The 24,243-nt window shown below is 49.0% G+C and overlaps 1 protein-coding gene across 1 annotated transcript in view; it reads right to left on the reverse strand.

The window, feature by feature from the left end:
• Positions 1-24,243, reverse strand: part of ALDH4A1 (aldehyde dehydrogenase 4 family member A1) — a 44,705-nt gene that overhangs the window by 16,981 nt on the left and 3,481 nt on the right. Inside the window, exons 2-5 of the mRNA XM_003413131.4 lie at positions 11,481-11,574; positions 10,714-10,806; positions 2,896-2,943; positions 1,883-2,038 (exon numbers count right to left, since the gene is read on the reverse strand). Of these exons, the coding sequence (XP_003413179.1) occupies positions 1,883-2,038; positions 2,896-2,943; positions 10,714-10,806; positions 11,481-11,574 (391 nt within the window). The remainder of the gene's footprint in view (positions 1-1,882; positions 2,039-2,895; positions 2,944-10,713; positions 10,807-11,480; positions 11,575-24,243) is intronic.

The raw sequence follows: 24,243 nt of genomic DNA on the forward strand, positions 1-24,243 counted from the left end.
AGTCTCACCATCCTTGCTTCCAAGGAGCACTCTGGCTATACTTCAAAGACAGACTTGTTCATTCTTCCGGCAGTCCACAGTATACTCAACATGCTTCACCAACACCATGGCTGACCCAAACGACAGCCCGGGTTCTGGCTTCCATAACTTGCCCTTCAAGAAACCAAGGTTGGCTGCCACTCTCAAGCTGAGTTCCTGGGGATGGTGAAATTAGCTTTCCCCTGCCCCTGTTCCTGGCACACTCTGCTCCTAGTGCCATGCCTCATTCAACATGCTGCCATTCTAAACGCATTTATCAAGAGCCTTCTACGACTCCATAGAAACATCATGCGAGAAAAAGATCAGAAAAAGACTGAGAACACTAAGCCATGATTGTTGTTGTCTGATGCCATCAAGTCAGCCCCTGACTCATGGTGACCCCATGCATAAGGAAATGAAACCCTGCCCGGTCCTCTGCCATCCCCGTGATCAGCTGTGGATCTGACCATTTAGATTCACAGGGTTTTCACTGGCTGATTTTTTTCAGATATAGATCACCAGGCCTTTCTTCCTAGTCTGGAAGCTCCACTGAAGCCTGTGTAGCATCATAGCAACATGCTCACCTCCAATGACAGATGGGTGGTGGCTGCTCATGAGATGCATCGGCCAGGAATTGAACCCAGGTCTTCTGCATGGAAGACGAGAATTCTACCACTGAGCCACCAATTGCCTCATTAAGCCATGACTTCCCCACTACCACCAGCTGCCACTGAGCTGATTCCAACTCATGGCGACCCCATGTGTTTCAGAGTAGAATTGTGCTCCATGGGGTTTTCAGTAGCTGTAACCTTTTAGAAGCAGATCACCAGGCCGGTCTTCTGAGGCACTTCTGGGTAGTTTGGACTCAGCAATCTTTCAATTAATAGTCAAATGCTTAACCGTTTGTTCCATCCAGGAACTCTTAATCCACGATTACTATCCCTGAGAAGCTCATAAAAGAGCGATAAATACATTGTTGTTAGGTGCCATCAAGTCAACTCTGACTCAGCAACGCAAGAGGACAGAGGAGAACTGCCCCGGAGGGTTCCCTAGGCTGTTGTCTCTATGGGAGCAGGTTACCAGGTCTTTTCTCCCATGGAGCCGCTGGGTGGGTTCTAACCGCGGACCTTTTGTTTAGCAGCTGAGCACTGACCCACTGCGCCACCAGGGCCCCTTATTATACTCCAGTGTGATCTGCACTGTAACTGACAAATGAACAGCATGCTATGGGAGAGCTGAAGGAGTACTCCCTTTGGCCTGAGAAGGTTCAGGAAGCCTCGTGAAGGAGGTGATACCTGGGCTGGACCTGGCTGGGCAGAGAAAAGAGCAAGCATTCCAGGCAGGGGGACACTGTGGGCAAAGGCAGAGGGGCACAGGACACCAGCAGTATCCAAGTTGGCCACCTCACAGGCAAGGATGGCCTGCCAGGGACAGGCTGGACAGAAATCAGAAATGAAGGCGCTCCCTGGGTCTTGACTGTGCAAGACAGAACAACCTGCTGGAGGTGTGAAAAAGACCACAAGAAGAGCTACGGGCTCTTGCCAGGCCTGGAGGCAGGGGGACTACACAGGGCAGCGGTCACAGTCCAGGCAAAGCACAACAAAGGCCTGGCCTGGGACACGGGCAGAGGAGAGGGAGGCGAGGAGACATTTCCATGGCAGGACCCACAGGCCCAGCACACTCTGCCTTGTCTCAGTTTATGTTCTCCTGTTTGCTCTCCTAGGCCTTGTCCCTTGAGGACATCTCTGGCTCTCCAGCGCACAGAGCCGAGCTTGGCATCCTGAAGCTGTTCAGTTGACGTCTGTTGATGTAAATGGGGCACGCCCGCCTCCCCAGCCCTAGCTTTGCCCACAGTGCACCTCACCTGTCCCACCATGGTCTTGGCGAGGATCTCAGCCCTGTGGGGCCCGCTCAGTAAATCTGCCGCTTTCATGAAGATCTGGGCCCGGTCGGCCACAGGCTTGAGGTCCCACTCTTTCCTGGCAGCCAGGGCGGCCTCAATGGCTTTGTTGAGCAGGGCCTAAGTGAAAGAGGACAAGGCTGGGCACTTATCCCCTGCAGCCAAGAGTCCCACGGGTGTCAGCGGGGGAGGAGACCTCCACATGGCCACTATCCACCTAGGGAAGACTGCCACCTCCCTCGGCCTTCATCTTCCTTACAGCTGCAGACACTGCCTCACGGCCAGCTAGACCACCCCAGGCTCAGGCACTGTCCCGTGGCCAGTCTAGAGGAGTCGAAGCGACATGCCAGGGCGGTCAGCATGCCAAGGATTTGGCCCCAAGCCCTCACCTGTTAAACCTGCTCCAGCTTCCTCAAAAAGTCTTATCAGAGCTTCACCTTATTCCTGGAATCCTGTGTCCCTAAACCGCCACCCAGGGCCTCTAGCCCCTGAGGTTGGGGCCCCTTGCCTTGCTCTGGCCCGGGCAAAACTCCACCCAGACATATGCCTGCTGCTGGCACCCCAGGTGCCACACAAGCCAGCTCCCAGATCCCCTGCCACAGGTCACCCCATCCCCACTCGCCAGCCTCCCTGATACCTGTTTCCTGCCTGGCTTTCCATCCACTATGTCCCTAATTCCCTGATTGGCCTCCCAGAATCTACACCCATCCCCAAACCAGGGTCTGCCCCGATGCAATGGGCACATCAGGTTTGCCCGAGGCCTGGCCAAGGCAACTCTTATTAGCTTGTGCATGCCTGGCTCTGCCAAAGTCACCCACCCAAGTGAGGGCCCTCCAGGGCCATTCCCACTCTGCTCCTTGCCCGTGGCCAGACAGGGAAGCAGCAACTGAGGTCCACCTCCATGCCCGCCTCCACGTCAGCGGTGTGCAGGTCAGGGTAGGAACAGCAACCCAACCCCAGCATCCCCAGGGACTCACCTTGTCTGCATAACAGAACTTGGCCACCTTGTGTCCATGGTTAAAGGGCTAGAAGAAGAGAGAAGAGTGGGGTCACTGCCCAGACGGGGGTGCCAGGACAGGCAAGGGAGGGCTAGGCACACAGGCTGTTTTCTTTTTTAAAATTTTGTTTTATTTTTGGTGAAAATATGCACATCAAAACATGCTGCCATTTAACAACTTCTACACATAGTGGTCAGTGACATCATCTTTCACGTTGTATCAATATTCTCGGTATTTCTGCTATAGTTGTTTCACCCCCATTAATTTAGACTCGTTGTCCTGAACTTCTCACCTATGCTTTAGGGCCACTGTTGTCCCTTTGGTCTCACATGGATTTTTTTTTTTTAAGTGCAATACTTAAGGACGACATTCTTTTTGTTTTTTTGAACTAAACTTTTTGCTTGTTTAGAGGTGACTTCAGGGAATAGTTTCAAGGTCTGAAGAGCATCCCAGGGCAACAGTCTCAGCAGTTCCCCAGCCAGAATGGATCCAGTAAGTCTGGATTCTTTGAAAATATGAAGTTCTGCTCCATATTTTTTTCCTTTCTATCAGGATCCAGTTAGGAACCCTGGTGGCATAGTAGCTAAAGCACTTGGCTACCAATTGAAAGGTTGGTGGGTCAAACCCACCAGCCACCATCTGGGAAAAAGTTGTAGCAGTCTGCCTTCATAAAGATTACAGCCCTGGAAACCCTACGGGGCAGCTCTACTCTGTCCTACAGAGTCACAATTGACTAGATGGCAATGGGTTTATCAGAATCCACCTATTGTGTTTCTGATTGAAACATTTGGTCATGGTAGCCAGGCACGATCCAGTTCTGCTGATCTCATGTTAGAGGAAGCAGTGGTCATGGAGGCTATTTGGTCCTGCTGTTCATTTGCTTCTCTGATTCTCAGGCTTCTTTCTTCTTCGGATGCTCCGGACATTTAGAGACCAATTTTTGTATGTTGGACAGCCGCTCAGAGTTCATTTTCTAGGCAAGATTTCTTTGACACTCTTTCTTCTTCCTCTACTTCTCTGCCAGTTAGAGGCCTACCCCCTCCTCCAGGAAGCCTTCTCCAGTCACCCTAGCCCCAACAGACTTCTCCATCTCGAGGCCAGGAACTCTGACTTATTTGTCTCCAACAGTTACATTCCCTTATGAGGCCCTAGAGGTAACACGTGGCTCCCACACCAGAAGGGTTCAGTCCAGAAGGAGAAAGACACGGACCACATGGTATCTTAGTCATCTAGTGCTGTTACAACAGAAATACCACAAGCGGATGTCTTTAACAAAGAGAAATTTATTCTTTCATAGTCTAGGAGGCTAGAAGTCCAAATTCAGGGTGCCAGTTCCTGGGGAAGGCTCTCTGTCAGCTCTGGGGGAAAGTTCTTGTCATCAATCTTCCACCGGTCTAGGAGTTTCTCGACACAGGGACCCCAGGTCCAAAAGACCTTCTCGTTCTTAGTTCTTGGTGGTACAATGTCCCCCTGTCTCTCTACTTGTATATCTCAAAAGAGACTGACTCAAAACACAACCTAATCTTGTAGGTTGAGTCCTGTCTTATTAATGTAACTGCCTCTAACCCTGCCTCATTCCCATCACAGAGGTAGGATTTACAACACATAGGAAAATCACATCAGATAACAAAATGGTGGACAATCACACAATACTGGGAATCATGGCCTAGCCAAGCTGACACACATTTTCAGGGGACAACAATGCAATCCATAAAACACAGTCTTGCAGGGAAAGCTTGCATTCTGAGGCCAAACAGACACAGGTTCGAAACCCAGCTCTGCCATTTACTAACTGTGGGGCCTCGTGCAGTTGACTTCACCTCACTAAGTCTCCTCATCTGGAAAATGAGGGCTGCACCCCTGCCTCACGCATGGAGATGAGGATCAGATGGGCTCGTGGATGAAAATTCTTCCAAATCAGCTCTGGCAGGTTAGTAGAAAGCCTCTTCACAAGAGTTAAAACTTCCTGGGACTTAAAGCACAGACAGGTTCTGCCCCCCAAAAAATACGCCAGTGTTGTGAAATCCTCACAGTGTCTGCCAGCCTCCAAAGTCACTGGGGAGCAGGGCAATTACTTCTTGAGTCCCCTGTATGAGACCCAGATCTATTCACCTAATGGGAAGATCCTCAACAAAGAGTAGCAGAACCTGGCAGTGCTACACGCTAACAGCAACAATACAACAGGGAGATGTTCCACTTCCACCCCTACCCAGGCTAGCAACACAGTTTACACCCGATATATCAACACCTGTTGGTCTTCTATTAAGGAGCCCCGGTGGCACAGTGGTTAAGAGCTCAGCTGCTAACCAAAAGGCTGGCAGTTCAAATCTACCAGCCACTCCTTGGAAACCCTATGCGGCAGTTCTACTCTGTCCTATAGGGTTTCTACGAGTCAGAATTGACTCATGGCAACCGGTTTGGTTTTTTTTTTTTTTTTGGAGGCACAATGGTTAAGCACTCATCTGCTAACCAAAAAGGTCAGAGGTTCAAACCCACCCAGGGACTCTGCAAAAGAAAAGACCTGGCAATCTGCTCCTGTAAAGATTACAGCCTAGAATATCCTACGGGGCAACTCTACCATTTCACTGGGCCACGATGAGCTGAAAATCTACTTGACGGCACCTACGACCACAACAGTCTTCCAATGGGATTGTTTAAATCTGTGCCATCCAATACGATAGCCACTAGTCACTTGTGACTACTGAAATTTAAGTTCAGTTCCTCAGCCAACTAGCCATGTGTCAAGTGCTTAGTAGCCACATGTGGCTGGTGGCTACCACACTGACAGTGCAGATACAGAACACTTCCACCATCAGCATTGCGGCAACTTCTATTGGGTGGTGCTGGTCCAGATCTAAGTAAAAAGTGGCCCTTTCCCCTTCATTTTAACCCTTGCCACAGTCACCTAGATCCTGTCTACACCTGAGATTGGCCCATGATGCTGAGGGGCCAAGAAGGTGGCTCAGACCTGGGGCCTTCAAATTCAGCATTCCCAATAGGTTGCAGATAAGCCCAAATCTGCAACAACAAACTAAACCCACTGCTGTCGAGTCAATTTCAACTCATGGTGATCCCATGTTACAGAGTAGAACTGCTCCATAGGGTTTTCTTGGCTGTAACCTTTAGAGAAACAGATTGCCAGGCCTTTCTTCTGTGGTGCCACTGGCTGGGTTCAAACCACCAGCCTTTTTGGGTTAGTAGGTAAGCACAGGAAACCCTGGTGGTGTAGTGGTTAAGTGCTATGGCTATTAACCAAGAGGTCGGCAGTTCAAATCCACCAGGTGCTTCTTGGAAACTCTGCAGGGCAGTTCTACTCTGTCCTATAGAGTCGCTATGAGTCGGAATTGACTCAACGGCAGTGGATTTTTGGGGGGGGGGTTTAGGTAAGCACAAACCATTTGTGCCACCAGCAAATACAGACCCTGCCCTCACATCCCAATGGGCCCCAAATGCCTGGCTCTACAAAGGATGACCCCGTGGCCACAAACTCCAGCCGGGTCAGTGAGGCATGAAAACCAGAAGTGTGTCCCCACCCTGACCAGTGAGTTATCAAAATCCCAGGGTCTCACTGCCTCAGAAAACCCCAGGTACTGGCAGTGGCTAAATAGGCCTGGAGATCTGCAGGCAAGGAAGCTTCTACGCAGAGCTGTGACCCTGGTGAGCAAGGTTGTGGGAGGCCGGCTCTCAGCCAGCACCTGGGCACATACCTCATGCAGACCTGAGGAGCCAAGTGACCTGGCCTGAGGCCTACAGGCTCCAGGCTGTGCTCCAGAGGCTCCATGTGTTGTGCCCTCTGGCTACAGAATCAGCAGCACAGCCTACAGGGCACCTCAGCTGACAAGAACCAACAAAGTCATTGCTGCCGACCTCTCCATCCCATCTCCTCCACTCCAGCCCACCGGCTTCCTTTCTATTTTGCAGGACACTGAGCCTCTCCCTACCCCCTAAGCTCCACACTTCCTCTTCCCTCTGCCTGGTGCGTGATTCCCTCGGCTTTTCCCACAGCCCATGGCTCATCCTCATCCTCCATGAGGGAGGCCCCTGTCTGCCTTGTTCAACACCATGTCCCAGCATCCTGTGCTGGGCCGGGGGCCCAGGTGCTCGGCAATTGTTTGTTCAATGACTGAACGAATGAGCAGATGGGATTTTATTATCATGATTAAAAAAATATCTGTAACAACAGACCATCAACCAAAAAAACCAAACCTGTTGCCCTCAAGTCAATTCCAACTCATGGAAATCCCATGTGTTACAGAGTAACAGAGCTGCTCCAGAAGGTTTCCTTGGCTGTGATCTTTATAGAAGCAGATCGCCAGGACTTTCTTCCATGGTGCTCTTCCATGGGTTTGAACCATCAACCTTTAGGTTAGTAGCTGAGCACAAACCTCCTGTGCTACCCAGGAGCCCCTCATCACAGACCACAGACCCTTCTGAACAGAACAGCTGAAGTTATCCTTTTGGCAGCTCTCTTCTAACTTTAAACAGGTTTCTAGCAAGTAATGGCATAAAGCAAGCTACCTTATTTACATACCCTGGCATAGATTTCACAACAGGTTGCACTGCAAAGCTAGAGTTGATCAATCACAACCCCTCCTCTGTGTGTGTGTGTGTGTGTGTGTGTGTGTGTGTGTGTACATATATGTTTTGTTTTGTTCGTAGCCAAGGTGGCTATTTGCTTTAAACTTTCCTGGGCTAAAATTATCATGGCCATGATAAGGAATAAAAGGAAGGGGTGAGTCCCCTGCCTGGGTTGGGGCAGGCCCAAATACTCACCATCAGGCCACCCTGCGAGGAAGCGCCACAGTCATCTATTCAGCCAAGTATCCTGGGCAAGATCCCCAGCAATCGCAAGAGGAAGTCACTCCCACCCCCAGAACTGAGAGACTGTTGGGACACATGGGTAGGTGGCACTTCTTAACTGTCAACACAGACCAGCCGCCCTTCCTCCCCCCAGGCAGGCTGTGCTATATCTAGTAAAAGCCTGGCTGAAACGTGTAAGGAGATGCCTTCAGGACATGCAGACCAGCTATTTCTCTGGACCAGGGCTGCAAACACAGGCGCCTGCAAGCGACAGGGAGTGGTGGCGACTGAGGCCTGCTGGAGAGAGCCAGGTTGCTCCATTCGACATGTGGCAGCCTGCGGAAATGCCAGCCTCGAGTGGCCACACCTTCCTACTCCTAAGAGAAGCCAGACAATTTGGATTTTTTTAAACGTGAAATCTCCCAATTTTTAGGTTTTAGAAATATCAGGCAGGTCAAACAAAGCTTCAGACTATTAGTTTGCAAGCTCAGCTCCAGATGATGGGAAACCCATTCCGGGAGCAGAAGCTGGGACCCTGAAGGATAGACAACTCCTCAGCACCCCCAGGACCTGGGCTTTGATGATGTCCTTGGCATACACAAGGGGATGGTGCAGGAGAAACGGGCCATGAAACACCTGAGCATCAACTGTAAGGCTTGTGAGGATACTGCTTGTTGTATTACCATGTTCTCATGAGGCCCTCGGGAGAATTTCTCTCCCAGCCCACTGTCCGCAACGGTCGAGCTTCTACCAAGGAGGTGGACTTTATTTCAACAATACTCTGAATAGTGTACATGATGTATTCTCCTCTTCCCCTTGGCCACCAGGAGACTTATAGTCTGTGGCCACCTCCAGGAAGCACCTAGGACTTCAAGGTTCTCAGTTTGTCATCAGTCTCCTTCAGGCCCCATCCTCTGCAGGTCCCTTCCTTGCTCCCTCTTGTCCACGTCCTTCTCACCCACTTCAAAAGACTATCTTGCTGCCATGGATGCAAATAAATAAGTCCTTTTTGGAAGCATAAGTGAATTAATTTGAATCAAAATAAATGGGATTTGGTCTGGAGAACCTAATTTTCATCCCTGCTTTACTTCTTTCCAAGATTACAGCCATGGAAATCCTACGAGGCAGTTCTACTCTGTCCCATAGAGTCACTGTGAGTCAGAATTAACTCAGTGGCAATGGGTTCACATCTTTCCACCCCAAGCAGGTCATTTTACATCTCTGACCCTATTTCCTGATCTGCAAAATGGGCAGCCAACTCCCTCTTGTCCCACTCAAAGGGGCGTGGCAGGGAAGAAAGGAGGAGTTATGTGCACATGAGAGGGGGCCTTGCACAAGGGCTTCCTGGGAGCCCCAGGGGAGCATCAATCCAGCAGGAAAGTTTCTACAGGGAGGGCCCTTGGACATGCCCTTGGCACTGACTTCAGAATGGGCTCATCATTAGACCAAAAAACCAAAGAAGCTACCATCAAGTAGATTCCTACTCATGGCGGCTCCATGTGTGTTAAAGTATAACAGCATTCCACAGGGTTTTCAACGGGCTGTGATCTTTCAGAAGTACATCACCAGGTTTCTTCCGAGGTACCTCTGGGTGAATCCAAACTGCCAACCTTCCAGTTAGTAGCCAAGGCTTAACCATGGTCCCCAAATAGAGACTCCAGTGACTTTCCTGTCTTTGGAAGTGTGGCACAGCCAATTGCTATTATATGGCCCTTCTAGCCATGGTCTTGTAATTCCCACAAAATGACTGGGTGAGACTATCCAAACAAGGTATGTGGAATTCTTGTCAGAACTAGACAGGCTGCTAATGTAAATAAGGTGCATGGAACCCTGGAGGGGATGGGACCATGCAACCAAGGTGCATGGAGCCCTTGTAGGGGATTAGGCAGTTCTGCCACCCAACTAGGCTGAAAAAGAGCCAGTCCCAGAGGTTGAGGGGAGACTTTACCAGCATCAAGAAGAGCCAAGAGTGGAATGCATCCTTTGGATCCCGGGTCCCTGTGCTGAAAACTCCCAAGACCCAGGAGACAGAGAGCTAAACATTGGAGATGGTACAAGGCATGAGATGGTAAGAAGTGACAGCAAGCACAGCAGAGTCCAATGGCAGAGGAATGGCAGCTGCAGAACCAGGAAACCGGTGCAAGACAGCACAATGGGTTTCCCAGCTCACAGGGTGAGGCAGCTATGGCAGACTTGCCAACCCACAGAGTGAGAGAGCTGAGTGTCTTTGGACAGGAGGTTCGCTGGCAGGGTGGGGTGCCTTCAGGGGCACTGATCATTGGCACTAAAGAGTTGTAACACTTGCCCAGGCAGCGCAGAGGCTAGGCCCAGGCAAAGCCCAGAACCAGAGACAGGCCTGCTGGCACAGCTGAGAAGAGGCTGTCCTGATCAAAGAATTTACTGTTACTTCCAAGTTGAATTGAAACCTGTTACTTTACAAATAAACCCCATAATCGTATGGTCTGTGCGTTCTGTGTAGGCATTGCAATGAATTACTGAATTATCGAACCCAGTACAGAAGTAAAGAGTGCTGCAGGAAGGGCAGCTGGTGTCAGAATTGGTAAAAAAAAAAAAAAAAAAAGGGTTGCCGAGGAGAGGTCTGTCTGGCCTCCACTTCAAAGGAATCAGCTTTGGGCTGATGGCGATGCTGATTCTCTCTTCTCCCCTGAAGTTAGACGAGGTCTGACACTGCAGGATTATCTTTTATTCTGACATTCTGTCTTTCCTTCCTACGCTCAATGTGCCAATTTTTCTAAAAAGATGGCAAACTGGTGGCAACTGTTTTTAACTTCCCTCTTGCAGGGTGTGAGGTTGTCAACTTTGCAACGGTCCCCCAAGATTGCCTTTTGGAGTGTTACTGGTCCATGGAAATCAAAATCTGAGAATGGATTATAAACCTCTTGAAGGCAGAGACCACAGGTTCTATGCTTGTTGTAAGGGAGAGAGACCCCAGCTTCAGGGGACAGAGGTCCCGCCCTGCCTGCCCACCAGACTTACCGACACCTGGTACTGTACGTCCGAGGTCCACACCTCTTCATCCCCCACCACACACGGGATGGCTTCTGTCCGGCCCTTGAGGTCCTTCAAGGCCTGGGGAGAGAGGCAAGGGCGCTGATGGGGTTCCTCTCATTCCCCCAACCTAAAACCCTGATGCAGAGTCCAAAATGCAGGTGCCAGGCAGGACCACCAACGAGAAGGGGGCCAAGCCAGGTCTGTGACCAACGAGAGTGTCCCTTCCACTCGGGGCACCATGACTCAGCTCAGTCCACTGTCACCACCCAGTGTTGCCAGGTCTTCCCATTAAGAAAACATAAAAAACGGCTTCTGAATTTTATGTGCAATGGCTTAAGTTTTAAGGTACTGGCAATTGAAGGTGATGGCTGTACCACATGACTGACGTAGCTGATCTCACTGAATTCTGTGCGTGAAAAGTGCTGAGTTGGCAAATGTTGTGTTATCTATAGTTTCACAAAAAATAAAATTATCTACCGGCGATTAATTTGAAAATGTTTTTAAGCCGAGAACATCTGTGGACTTGCAACCCTAACCTGGGCTGAGACGTCCCAAAGTGGCCCCAGGCTGCACCCTGCTGCTCCCAGCTCTCCTCTAACTCCAGGCTTCTTCCCGAAGGTGGGGAGCAGGGGCGGAAGGGGGTGATGGTGCAAGCCTGGAGCGGAGTTGGGGGCTGCCGGGGCTGTCTCCGCTCCATGACCTGTACCTGCCGGATGCCCTGTGGGTGTTCCCCCCACTCCCCGGCCCGTTACCTTCTGCAGTGCATCTCGCTCGGGGCTGCCCTGAGTGAACGCCAAGACAGGCTCATTGGCCACCTTCAGGGAGGAGATGTGCTGCCACCGCAGCCTGGGGCACAAGAGAAGGGAAAAGAGGCAGACAGGTCAGCACCAGCTGCCACCAGTGCCAGACCCCGGGCCTCTCTATCTCCAGAGGGGCCCCAGGGGTTGGCTCAGAAGCCTGAAATCCAAAAATCAAGGTTCCAGTCCTGCTATTGTGTGCCCTTGGGCATGTGGCTTGCCTTCTCTGAGCCTGTTTCTGCCTCTATTAAGTTAGAATAATCATACCAAGCTCACGGGGTTGTTTAAGGTTTAAATTCAGATACAAAACAACGTTTTAGGTGTTTTGCATGTATGGAGGATTATTCTCCCTTCACCCCAAAGAGACCACGTAGCTTCTTTCTCTCAGCTGAAAAGGCAGCACATTCCAGAGTGGAGTCCCATCAGAGTGTGAACCACTGACCTTCCCTCGGTACAAAGAGCCAAGAGCTCCAGGTGGGCAAGAATGTTCAAGACGTGGACCGTGATCTTGGAGGACTACCCTGAGCTCAGCTCACAGCTGCAGGGAGGGCCAATTTGTGGGTTCAGTGTCTGATTCCAGGGCACTGAGTTTCAAGAATTCCTGGCTCCAGGAATGCTGTTCAATCTTGAGCCCCAGGACCTTGCTGATTAATAACCACTCACCACTCCCCTAACAGGTCCAGGGGTCAAGGGTGGGTAACGGGAGTAAGAACTGGGTCATTGGGGTCAGTCATCCCCAAGTTGCAGCCCCAACTCTGCCACTTTCCAGCTGGGTCTTCCCCTCTGGCTGAAGTATCCTTATCTGTAAAGGAGGCCCTCGATGACAACCACGTCCATCTAATATACACGGGGCATATTCCAGTTAATGAAGTCTCTTATCTATCATATTGCTGATGGACCTGCCTATTAGTCCAATTACAAAAATAAAGTAAAAAAAAAAAATCCACTGCCATCAAGTCGATTCCAATTCATAGCAACCCTATAGGACACAGAAGAACTGCCCCATGGGGCTTCCAAGACAGTAATCTTTATAGGAGCAGACTGCCACATCATTCTCCCATGGAGTAGCTAGTGGATTCAAACTGTCAACCTTCTGTTTAGCAGCCAAGTGTTTAACCACTGTGCCACCAGGGCTAGGTCCTAAAAGAGAAATGACTAGTTCAAGGTCATATCATCAGGAGACATCTGGATTTCAGTCCAGAAAAACCCAAGTATCATCGCCCTCCAGCTAGAGATGACCAGGGATACACCAGGTCAACCAGTTGCTCATTACTGCAAGAGAGACGCTTACCACGGGGGAACAGCAGGGTGTCTTAGTAAGAGGGTGTCAGAAAGGTCCAAGTATAGGATTTGGGCCCCGTTGTTGTTGTTAGGAGTCATCAAGTCAATTTTTGACACATGGTGGCCCCAAGTGACAGAGCAGAACTGTCCTAAAAGGTTTTCTAGGCTGTAATCTTTACAGGAGCAGATTGCCAAGTCTTTTTCCCGAAGAACCACTGGGTGGGTTCAAACTGCCAACCATTTGGTTAGCAGCCAAGCACTTAATTAACCATTGCACCATCAGGGCTCCTTAACTGTGCCACCACGGCTCCGTCTGGGTTTTAGTTGGTTGTTTTGAGGGAGAGTCTAAGGAAGGTATGGGTTTGTTCTGGATTGCAGGCTGTTGGAAAGTGGGGGCAATTCCATGACTGGGTAAAAACATAGCAGTCACTCATTTAGCAAAGATGGGGATCTTGCTACTTTGCAAGTGGCACAGTGATCCTGTTTGTGTCTGTGCTTAGACAAAATTAGGAAGTGGGCTTGCTTTGTCTCACTTTATCCTGGGCGCAGAGTGACCTTGCCTGAGGCTGGTATTCTCTAAGGTGGTTTATGTCCAACAGCAGAACACAAGTGGTCTGGCTGTGGGTGTCAAATCAGGCCCCAACGTCACGGGCCCCTCTTCTTTCTTTCTCACTGGGAAGGGATCTGGGGGTTCCAAGACCCAGCCTGGGAGGCCCAGAGGAAGACACAAAACCAGGGGCCATGGGGGCAGGTCCTTCGTTCCTTCTACAGGATTTATTGAGGACCTACTACAGTGACTTTGGAGTCCCTGGGTGGTAAACATGCCTACCTGCTAACCAAATGGTTGGCAGTTCCAACCCGCCCGGAGGCACCTCGAAAGAAAGGCCTGGTGATCTACTTCCAAAATATCTGCCATTGGAAACCACTGGAGCGCAGTTCTACTCTGACACACGCGGGGTCACTATAAGTTGGAACAGACTTGACGACAACTGGTACTGCAGTGACCAAGACAGCCAGACCTCCACCTGCCTGGGGCTGACCTCCAGTGGGAGGCACGGTAAAGAACACATGACCATTACCAACAGTGATCACAAACATGAGTCAACAGGGGAAAAATCACTACTACCCTGTCTACTTTACCAGGGTGGCCAGGAGGGCCTCCAGGAGGGGACGCCTGAGTGGATGAGTCAAGACCTGAAGAAGGCAGAGGAGTGGCCTTGAAAAGAGCCGGGAACAGCGTTCTGGGCAGAGGCAACAGCAAGTACAACCGCCCTAAGTAGGAAGTATGGGTTAGAAGCAGAAAAGTGGGAGAAGCCTGTGTAGCTGAAGTGGAGGGAGGGGTGGGCAGGGGCCAGCTCCAGCAAGATCCACAAGGGCAGAGTGAGCACTGAAGACCTTCTCCCTCCTCTCCTTTCCCACCTTCATCCTGGACCAGTGGCTCTGCCCTAACCCAGGCTGTGCCCACCACACCCACATTCCTCTAGCTGCAGTTTCCCCTGCTCCACTCCAAGGGGAAAAATTTGGGTCTAGGACAGACCTGGGCTCAAATCCAGTTCTGCCACACACTAGCTGTGTGACCTTGGGCAAGTGACTTCCTTGAGCTTGTTTTCCTCCCATGTAAAACGATGATACCCACCTGATCGGGTTACTGTGAAGATTTAAGGAGGTAACCATGTAAAACTATAATCCACTGGCCTCAAATCGCCTCTGACTCCCAGTGACCTCATGTGTTACAGAGTAGAACTGCTCCACAGGGTTTTCTTGGCTGTAAGCTTTACAGAAGATCGCCAGGCCTTTCTTCCACAGCATTGCTGGGTGGGTTCATCTGCCTTTGGGTTAGTAGTTCAGTGCAAACTGTTTGGACCACCCAGGGACCTTTCTGCAAAGCTATATATATGCTCAAGGGTCCCTAGGTGGCACAAAGGGTTTGTGCTTGACTACCAACCCAAAGGAGTCCTGTTGGTGCAGTGGTTAAAAGGTATGGTAAGCCAAGACTGCTAACCAAAAAGGTTGGCAGTTCAAATCTACCAGTCGCTCCTTGGAAATCCTATGGGGACAGCTCTACTCTGTCCTATAGGATCGCTATGAGTCAGAATCAACTCAATGGCAACAGGTTTGCTTTTGGATTTTACTAACCCAGGGATTGGTGGTTCAAACCTGTCCAGATGCACCATGGAAGTAAGGCCTGACAATTTGCTTCCATAAAGATCACAACCAAAAAGACGTTATGGAGTTCAGTTCTACACTGTAACCATTGCCATGAGTCGGAACTGGCTCTATTACAACAAGTTTTTATACACGTGGTCAATAAATTAAAATTTACACTGTCCCTTCCCAGGGTAGATTTTGCCTTGGGGAAGAATGGAGAGACCTGATGCACAGCCCCTCAAGGGTTAATGAACTCAGGCTGATGACTAAGTACAAAAACCTTCCCAGGAGATGGGGGGAGGGTGTAGAGGAGACTGAGAGCACCAACAGCCACAAGCTCCAACCCCCTCCCCCCACTCCGCCCCAGAAGGGTGAGGGTGGTATTTCCCTCCCCTGGTAGTATCAAAGGTTCCTGATGGAATTTTGAGCAGAGTTGCTGAGTCAGCCCAGGAGCCACCTGGCTTTCAGCAGCCTCTACCTGGCCTGAGGGCAGTCATTGTCTCTGGGCCTCAGTAGCACCACACCCACCATCAATCAGTAAGTACTATATCGCCATCTCCTAGTTCAAGCCTCGAGTTGCAATGTTGAAGGATTCTACAGGGAAAATACTAAATAATGCAGGAAGCAACAAAAGATAGAAGGAATACACAGAGTCACTGTATCAAAAAGAGCTGGTCAACATTCAACCATTTCAGGAGGCAGCGTATGATCAAAAACCAGTGGTACATGTCGACACCTGTGCCACCCCATCCTGTGAGCGCCAGAGGCCTACTCTCCTTGTTCACTGTCTCTTCTCTCCTCTCTCTGTCCCACCTCTTCTAGAACTGGAAGGCGGGGAGGGAGAAAATTAGATCTGCTTCACACTTCAGCCTCGCCCAGGTTTGGGACTTGGCTGTGTGTGTTAGGTGAGGTGGAGACGTAGAGAATCAGTGGGAAGTCCCTTTAGACCCAGCTTGTTGGGCCTCCCTCACCAGGGCAGGGCTCTCTACATTCCGGATTCCACCCTCATCTCCCAGTGACTTGTACATTGTTAGGTCGTTGTTTTGTTTTGTTTTTGTACGCGTCTACTTGTAAATTTTATTAAATTGGGTTCTCAAGCAGGTAAAAAAAAAAAAAAAAAACAGTGGTACTGAAGGAAGAGGTCCAAGCTGCACTGAAAGTACTGCCAAAAACCAAGGCTCCAGGAATTGACGGAATACCAACTGAGCTGTTCCAACGAACGGATGCAACGCTGGAAGTGCTTACTCATCTATGTCAAAGAATCTGGAAGACAGTTATCTGGCCAACCGACTGGAAAACAGATATCTGTACCCATTCCAAAGAAAAGTGATCCAACAAAATGTGGAAATTATCTAACAATATCATTAATACCACACACAAGTAAAATTGTGCTGAAGATCATTCAAAAGTGGTTGCAGCAGTGTATCACCAGGGACTACCAGGATTTCAAGCCAGATTCAGAAGAGGACGTGGAACAAGGGATATCATTGCTGATGTCAGATGGATCTTGGCTGAAAGCAGAGAATACCAGAAAACTGTATACCTGTGTTTTATTGATTATGCAAAGGCATTCGACTGTGTGGATCATAACAGATTATGGATAACACTGCAAAGAATGGGAATTCAGGACACTTAATGGTGCTCATGAGGAACCTGTTCACAGTCCTCGTTCAAACAGAACAAGGGGATACTGTGTGGTTTAAAGTCGGAAAGGTGTGTCAGGGTTATATCCTTTCCTTATACTTATTCAACCTGTATGCTGAAAAAATAATCCAAGAAGCTGGGCTATATAAATAAGAATGCAGCATCAGGACTGGAGGAAGACTCAATAACAATCTGTGATATGCAGATGACACAACCTTGCTTGCTGAAAGTGAAGAGGACTTGAAGCACTTACTGAGGAAGATCAAAGACCACAGCCTTCAGTATGGATTACACCTCAACATAAAGAAAACAAAAATCCTCACAAGTGGACCAATAAACAACATTATGATAAACGGAAAAGACTGAAATTGTCAAGGACTTCATTTTACTTGGATCCACAATCAACGCCCATGAAAGCAGCAGTCAAGAAATCAAATAACATATTGCATTGGGCAAATCTGCTGCAAAAGACCTCTTTAAAGTGTTAAAAAGCAAAGATGTCACTTTAAGGATTAAGGTGTGCCTGACCCATGCCATGATGTTTTCAATCACCTCATATGCATGTGAAAGCTAAACAGTGAATAAGAAGACTGAAGAAGAATTGATACCTTTGAATTACGGTGTGGGTGAAGAATATTGAATACACCATAGACTGCCAGAAGAATGAACAAATCTGTCTTGAAGAGGTACAGCCAGAATGCCCATTAGAAAGCAAGGATGGCGAGACTTAGTTTTACCTACTTTGGACATGTTATCAGGAGGAACCAGTCCCTGGAAAAGGACATCATACTTGGAAGAGTAGAGTGTCAGTGAAAAAGAGGAAGGCCCTCAATGAGATGGATTGACACAGTGACTACAACAATGGGCTCAAGCATAACAGTGACTGTGAAGATGGCGCAGAATTGGGCAGTATTTCGTTCTTTTTTATATAGGGTCACTATGAATCGGAATTGACTCAACAGCATCTAACAACATCTCCTAGTTAGCCAGGAACAGAAAGGTGACACGGAAAGACAGCAGAGTGGGTACTCGTTAAATACCTGGGCCGATCACACCCTCCTCTGGACCTTGTTACTGGTGGCATGGGAGAAGCACGAGCTTTTGAAGCAGACAACTCCAAGACCAAAACCCACACTTGCTCCATGACCTCAGCAAATTATTCTATACTCTCCAAGCCTCTGTTTCCTCACCTGACAAAACGGGAATAATACTCTATGCCTCCCAGTACCATGGTGAGGACTGGAGGAAAGAGACAGAAAAGCACCCACCCTTCCTCAGGCCCTGTCCCCCCACTCTAGGGCTTTCCTAAGAAAACTATAAAGGTCTCTAAGAATGTCACTCCATCTCTGGAAGGCATTTTCTCACCAGGCCAGGCTTTCAAAGGCAAAGTGGTTTCCACAGCTCCTCAAGGATCACATTCTCTGGGCTGGTCGAGGTACTCAACAAATACTGAAGTAATAAACTTAGCACCACATCCCTTCCATGGCAGAAGGTTAAAATGTAGCTGCTACCAGCTCTCATTTCCCTCTTCCCTCCCAGGCAATGTCAGAAACAGAAATCCCACAGGCCTCCCTCCACCTTCGCCAGGGAGAGGCCCACCATTAAGGCAAAGCCTCAGGCAACATCCTATCAGAATCCTGTCTCCTTTGCTTGGCGTTCTCCCCCACAGCTTTGAAGTTATCCGTAAACCCCACTGCACCTGCCTAGTGTGATCAAGAATGTTACTGATGTAACTTGTATGAACTCCCTACTTGTAAACCCTTAAATGTAACTTTTCCCCTCGCCCTAGGGAGCAGTCTCTGCGGCTGCAGCTCCAACTGACTCTTCCTTGCGCAACGAAATAAAGGTGCTTTTCTGCCTTCCCACCTCAGTCTCTTGTTCATTGGCCAATACGAGTCATGCAGAGCAAGAACCTGGGGTTTCCACCCGGTAACCCTGACCTCAGAGTCACTCACCCCCACGGCTTTCTCTACTTCTGGAAAGCCTCCAGGCCCTGAGGTGTCAGTCTGTCGAGCGTGGCTTGAAAAACAGAGACTAGTTCAAAGATCAGTCTGAACTGTTAGAGAAAGTCAACTGCAGCCAAAAGTAATTGGGGGACTCCAGTCAAACTTTTTTTTTTTTTTGCTGTTGGGCCGTTTTAGATTGCATGAATTTGAGGGCCCTCCCCTTGGCTCAGGTGAAGGTGGAGATCAATCACGCAAGGACTCACGCCTCTCTGAGGATCTGAGGGCCTTCAGGGCAGGCTGCATTCAGTTAAAAACAGCACACAATTATTCCATGCCAGGTAAGGAGGCCGACCAATCAGATAAGGTCTTTGCCCAAGAAACATCAACAACAGCTCACTGGTTTAATCACATCTCCTGAACACCTATGAGGTACCTGGTACTGGGATACAGGGATGACTCCAACCCCACCTTTTTTAGAGTAGCCCCCAGTCCTTCTACCTCAAAAAGGGGGCACAGGGCAGAGTCTGAATGTGACTCAGTTCCCCTAACAATCTGAGGTAATGTACGCTGCCCACCTGGGGGGCTCACAGCCCTGAGACCTCAAGCAGCCCCTCTACCTGTCTGCAGGTACCAGGATCTGAGCAAAAAAGGCCTCAACACCAAAACTTATGCACCAGCACCAGGGGCCAGTCAAGGCAGCCCCTGAAATTTATAGACTGGAAAATATAGGGCAGCGGGGCTCCCAGGTTCGGCGGTCCTCCTTACCCCCACACCCTAGCCTCCACCTGGTCCAAGGTACCATCAGCTCTACCTGCTCCATGCCTGTCTCCAAGCCCCTCCACACCGGCCAAACTTACATTCTTAACATGACAATTTGATCGTCACACACATACACATAGCTCAGCTCTACTCAGTGGCTTCCCATTTCTTCTAAAATAAAAAAAATCTGAATACTTTCCCTTCCTGTCCTCCTCCTCTGTCCCTTTGCTACAATCCAGCCACTGTGCTCTTTTTTGTGGTCCCCTCTACTTGGTACAAGGAGCCCTGATGGTGCAACTGTTAAGAGCTTGGCTGCGAACAGAAAGGTTGGCGGTTTGAACCCACCAAGTGGCTCTGCGCAAGAAAGCCATGGCAATCTGCATGCGTAAAGATTACAGGCAAAAAAAACCCCTACGGGACAGTTCTATTCTGTAACACATGGATGAAGTCACCGTGAGTTGCAATTGACTTTACGACACCCCACAACTATTTGTAAGATCTTCCCCCCATCACATAGCCTGAATGGGGTCCCCGTCAGATCATCTGATGGTCCCACACTTTCCTTCATTACGGAGCTCTGGTGATCATGTCCCCTACCAGGTCACCGCTCTAGGCAGGCAGGCCTCATTCATTTTGTCCACCACTGGCTACCCTGCCAGGCACACGGCCGACACCTGACAGATCCCTTTTAAAATAATGAATGAACACATGGCGTGGCGTCAGAGCTGACGCCAGACCCTCAGGACTGGACTCTGGGCCAGCACTTTTCTGCTAATGTCTTGGTCTGTACACCAGTCCCTTGGGTTACCTGGTGGCTAAAGTAGGGGTGGCAGAGGTCAAGAAGAGAAATAGAAAGGAAAGAAGCCTTGCCTCATTCAGCCTCAGCTTTTCTAGCTGTTATCTGGGGCCTGATAAGGCAAATCTGTCTTATCTCTGAGATAAGTGGACGTAAGCAGAGAGAAAGTACCTGGCCCCGGGCAGGTCCAGGAGGGAGGAGCCTGGGCCCAGGATGAGCTGCTTCCACCTTGCAGCCCAGCAAAAACATCCAGGAACATTTATTGAGCACTGACACCTGCCAGGCACTATGGTAAGTGAGCTACCCGGAGGAGCACTGACTCCGCCCTACAAAGGTCTAAGGGGACAACTATCATTACCTCCACTTCACAAATGAGGAAACTGAGGTTCAGAGAGATTACCTGGCTCACTCATGGTCACAGTTTGTAAGCAAGAGAGCAGGATTTGAACCCAGGTCTTCCTCACTCTGGAGTCATTCAGTGTGGCAGAAGTGCCTGCAGCATCTGACCCATGGTCCTCACCACCACCCTAGACAGTAACTGGGGCTGATGGGGCTGTCTTATCTCCCTCATGTCCAGCAGTTACTGTCAGCTGCCACTGAGTCGTCCTCACTCATGGTGACCCCACGCACAACAGAATAAAACACTACACCCAGTCCTGCACCATCCCCATGACCTGTCGCAGATCAGACCATTGTGATCCACAGGGTTTTCGTTGGCTGATTTACAGAAGTTGATCGCCAGGCCTTTCTTCCTAGTCTGTCCTAGTCTGGAAGATCCGCTGAAGCCTGTTCAGCACCATAGCAATACACAAAGCTTCACTGACAGACAGGTGGTGGCTGCACATGAGATGCACTGGCTGAGACTCGAACCTAGGTCTCCTGCATGGAAGGTAAGAATCCTACCACTGAACCACTGTTTTTTTTTTTTTAGAACCTCCTTATTTCCCACCCGAGGACAGAGGCTGACCAGAGACAGGCAGTGACTTGCCCAAGGTCACATGGCTGTCCACCAACAATGCCAGGCTCATTCAGGGCTCTTTCTACTCCATGGCATTGCCCCTGCCAGGAAAGGTCTGCAAGGGGGTAAGGGGCCCCCAACAAAGGGCAGGTGTCTCTGCCACACCATGGGATTAGCAGGGTCAACCCCCAAATTTTTGCATTTGAGATAATTAACTGGAATAAATAAACCCAGGACACCCAAGTTCCACACCTTCCACCCTGCTACCCTACTCTTGCTGCTGGGATTCTCTTGTCTTGATATTCATGTTCAAGGACAATCACTCAGGGCAGCTCACTGACAGGGATCATAACAACAAAAGCATCAACACTGAGTCTTCCAGATGCCGGGTACTGTTCAAGGTGTTTTCTGTGTATGAACTCATTTAACGCTCAAGACAACCCTATGAAGTTTTTACTATTATTATTTTCCAGATAAGAACAAAGCACAGAAAGGATGAGTAACCTGCCCCAGGCTACAGAGCTGCTAAGAGGTGGAAAAAAAAACAAAACCAAACGCTTTGCCATCCAGTTGATGATGACTCATGGTGACCCCACATGTGTAAACTGTGCCCCACAGGGTTTTCAAGGCTGTGACCTTTTGGAAGCAGATCGCCAGGCCTTTCTTCCATGGTACCTCTGGGTGGATTCAAACTGCCAACCTTTCATCTAGCAGTCAGTAGTTGAGTGCTTAACTATTTGCACCACCCAGGGGACTCCAGGATCCAATCCACCTGGTCTGGGACCAGCCTATGTTCTGTGTTCTGGGAGGAATCCAGGCCATTAAGCAGCTACTATGTGCTAAGCAAGGTGCTGGGCAAAGGAAGCAGCCTCCCAGTGGGGGAAGCAGACTTTGAAATCACAGCCCTCTGACAAGCCAAGAGAGCTGGGGCAGCATGCTCATGGTGTGTGCCTGCACCAACCGCTGCCTGAGCGGGATTTTAACAACTTTAGAAATAAGTATTACAGTAACTGTAGATTCTAATTATTATTCATCCACTTACATATTGACAGCGCACACACTAGGTACCAGGCACCCGACAAGCAGCTTGTCACATTGTCTGTAATCCTTGCAACCATCTGCTACACAGCTGTTAATATGATTATTCCCATTTTACAGAGCAGGACACTGGAAGGTTCAAAGGGGGGCTGCCCTGCCAAAGCCACAATGTGCCAGGTGTGTATGGGGTCAGCAAGGTGGCAGGGGGAGGGCATTCCAGGTAGGTGGCACGGCCCTGGCCTCTGCCTGGAGGAGCAAGAGGGCAGAGAGTGTTCAGCGAGCCCTGTGGAGCTGCCAGGCCCTCCCCAGGACAGCCTGGGTCAGCACTGGGTGGGAAGTTCCCTGGAAAATTAAACAGGCAGGTGGGCTGAGTGCAGTCCACAGTCACCCAGGACAACAGCAGGGGACAGGGTAGTGGTCAACTCCAGCCATGTCTTCCTGACAGCAGGGGGCCCAGTGGAGTCACACCTGGACCCCTAGCACCTAGATGCAAGAGCAATGGACAGAAATGAACATTTATTTTGAACCTGCAATGAACCTGGGCTAGTTCTTTTATTTATTACGTTTACATGTAAATACGCATATCCTGCCTCTTTCCAAGGAGAATCTGTAAAGACTTACAAATGTGGTCACCCATGACAAAGCCAAAAAAATAGAGAAAAAGGTAGGAAGTCATGGTCAAAGGAGAAAGGGAGCCATCAACTAGCTTGAAACCTTAGACAAGCTTGTACTTAATTTCCATGGGACTCAGTTGTTCAACCTGTGATGTGGGTCAGTAAGACCTACATCATAGGTTGGAGCCCTGGTGGCACAGTGGTTAAGATCTTGGCTGCTAACCAAAACATTGGCAGTTGAATCCACAGATCGCTCCTTGGAAACTCTATGGGGCAGTTGTTCTCTGTCCTGTAGGGTTGCCATGAGTTGGAATCGACTTGATGGTAACAAGTTTTTTATGGGTCACTAGCAGTCATCTCTGGGTTATTTAGGAAATAATATTGGAATCATTATTTCCTGTCCTTGAGCACAGGGAATGTGACCCCGCTGGAGCTGGACTCACAAGGACACATCAGCTGGGCCCTGAGGTATAAAGACAATAGCTAAGATAATCCTGGAAAATATCTTTTAGGGTCGCTATGAGTAGGAATCAACTTGATGGCAATGGGTTTGGTTTTTTTTTTTTTTTTTTTTTGGTTTCACATAAGCCAATAAAACAGAACACAAAGGACTTTCCACTCTTATCTTTTTCTATTAGTCTATTAGCACTTAGTGAATAGAAAATTTGTTGGACCAATGAGGACCCTCCTGACTGAAACCTGTACCAATGCTTCTTAAGACAATTCAAAATGTAGGATTAGTTTCTTGCCACGCTGTGAAAACGGGAAGCTTTCAACGGTTTGGCCCATTTTGTAATGTTAATATAGACCGATGATTCTGTAAGGTTTTTTGGACTCAGGCAGACATGGCTCTAGCAGCATGCTTGTCCACTGCCCACCTTTGCCTTTTTTGAATATATGCTGAAGAAAACTTTCTTTTTGCTTTACTAAACTTTATGATGTTTTTATCCTAAGACATGGGTCATCCATAAAGAACTTCACGAATGGTTGTGATCGTTATCTGTAGACAAAGAAGGATTCGTGTGCACAGTTCATTCATTCACCAAAGGTTTACCAGAGGGCTTGCCAGATGCCGGACACAGATGCTAGGACGTGGGAACCTACGGTGCAGCAGACAAGTCTACGAAGTGAAAAAGCAAACTACAAAAATGTATTTGCAGCAAAAAAAATTTTTTTTAAAGGATTTGCAGGATGAGCCCATTTTTATGTTGCTTTTAAAAAAAGCTTATATATTCATGAAAAGCTGAAAGAATATCAACCAAATATTGAGAGAGGTTGGTGTGGTAAGATTCCAGGCTTTTTTTTTTTTTTTCTTTTAATCTGTATTTTTTCCCCCCCAATGGACATATATTAGCTAAAGAAAAACATACAATCAAAGGCGTTTTTAAAAATTGGTTCTGAGATGCCAGGCACTCAAGACAAAAAGGGAAACACTTCAAAAGAACATCACCCATACCAGCTCCTCAAAAGATGCCATTTTTGTCAACACTAGAGTTTTACATACAGGATGCTGAGAGATCTCATGAAAAATGTC

Source organism: Loxodonta africana, chromosome 3, assembly GCF_030014295.1.
Source record: "Loxodonta africana isolate mLoxAfr1 chromosome 3, mLoxAfr1.hap2, whole genome shotgun sequence".
NCBI classification, from domain to species: Eukaryota; Metazoa; Chordata; class Mammalia; order Proboscidea; family Elephantidae; genus Loxodonta; species Loxodonta africana.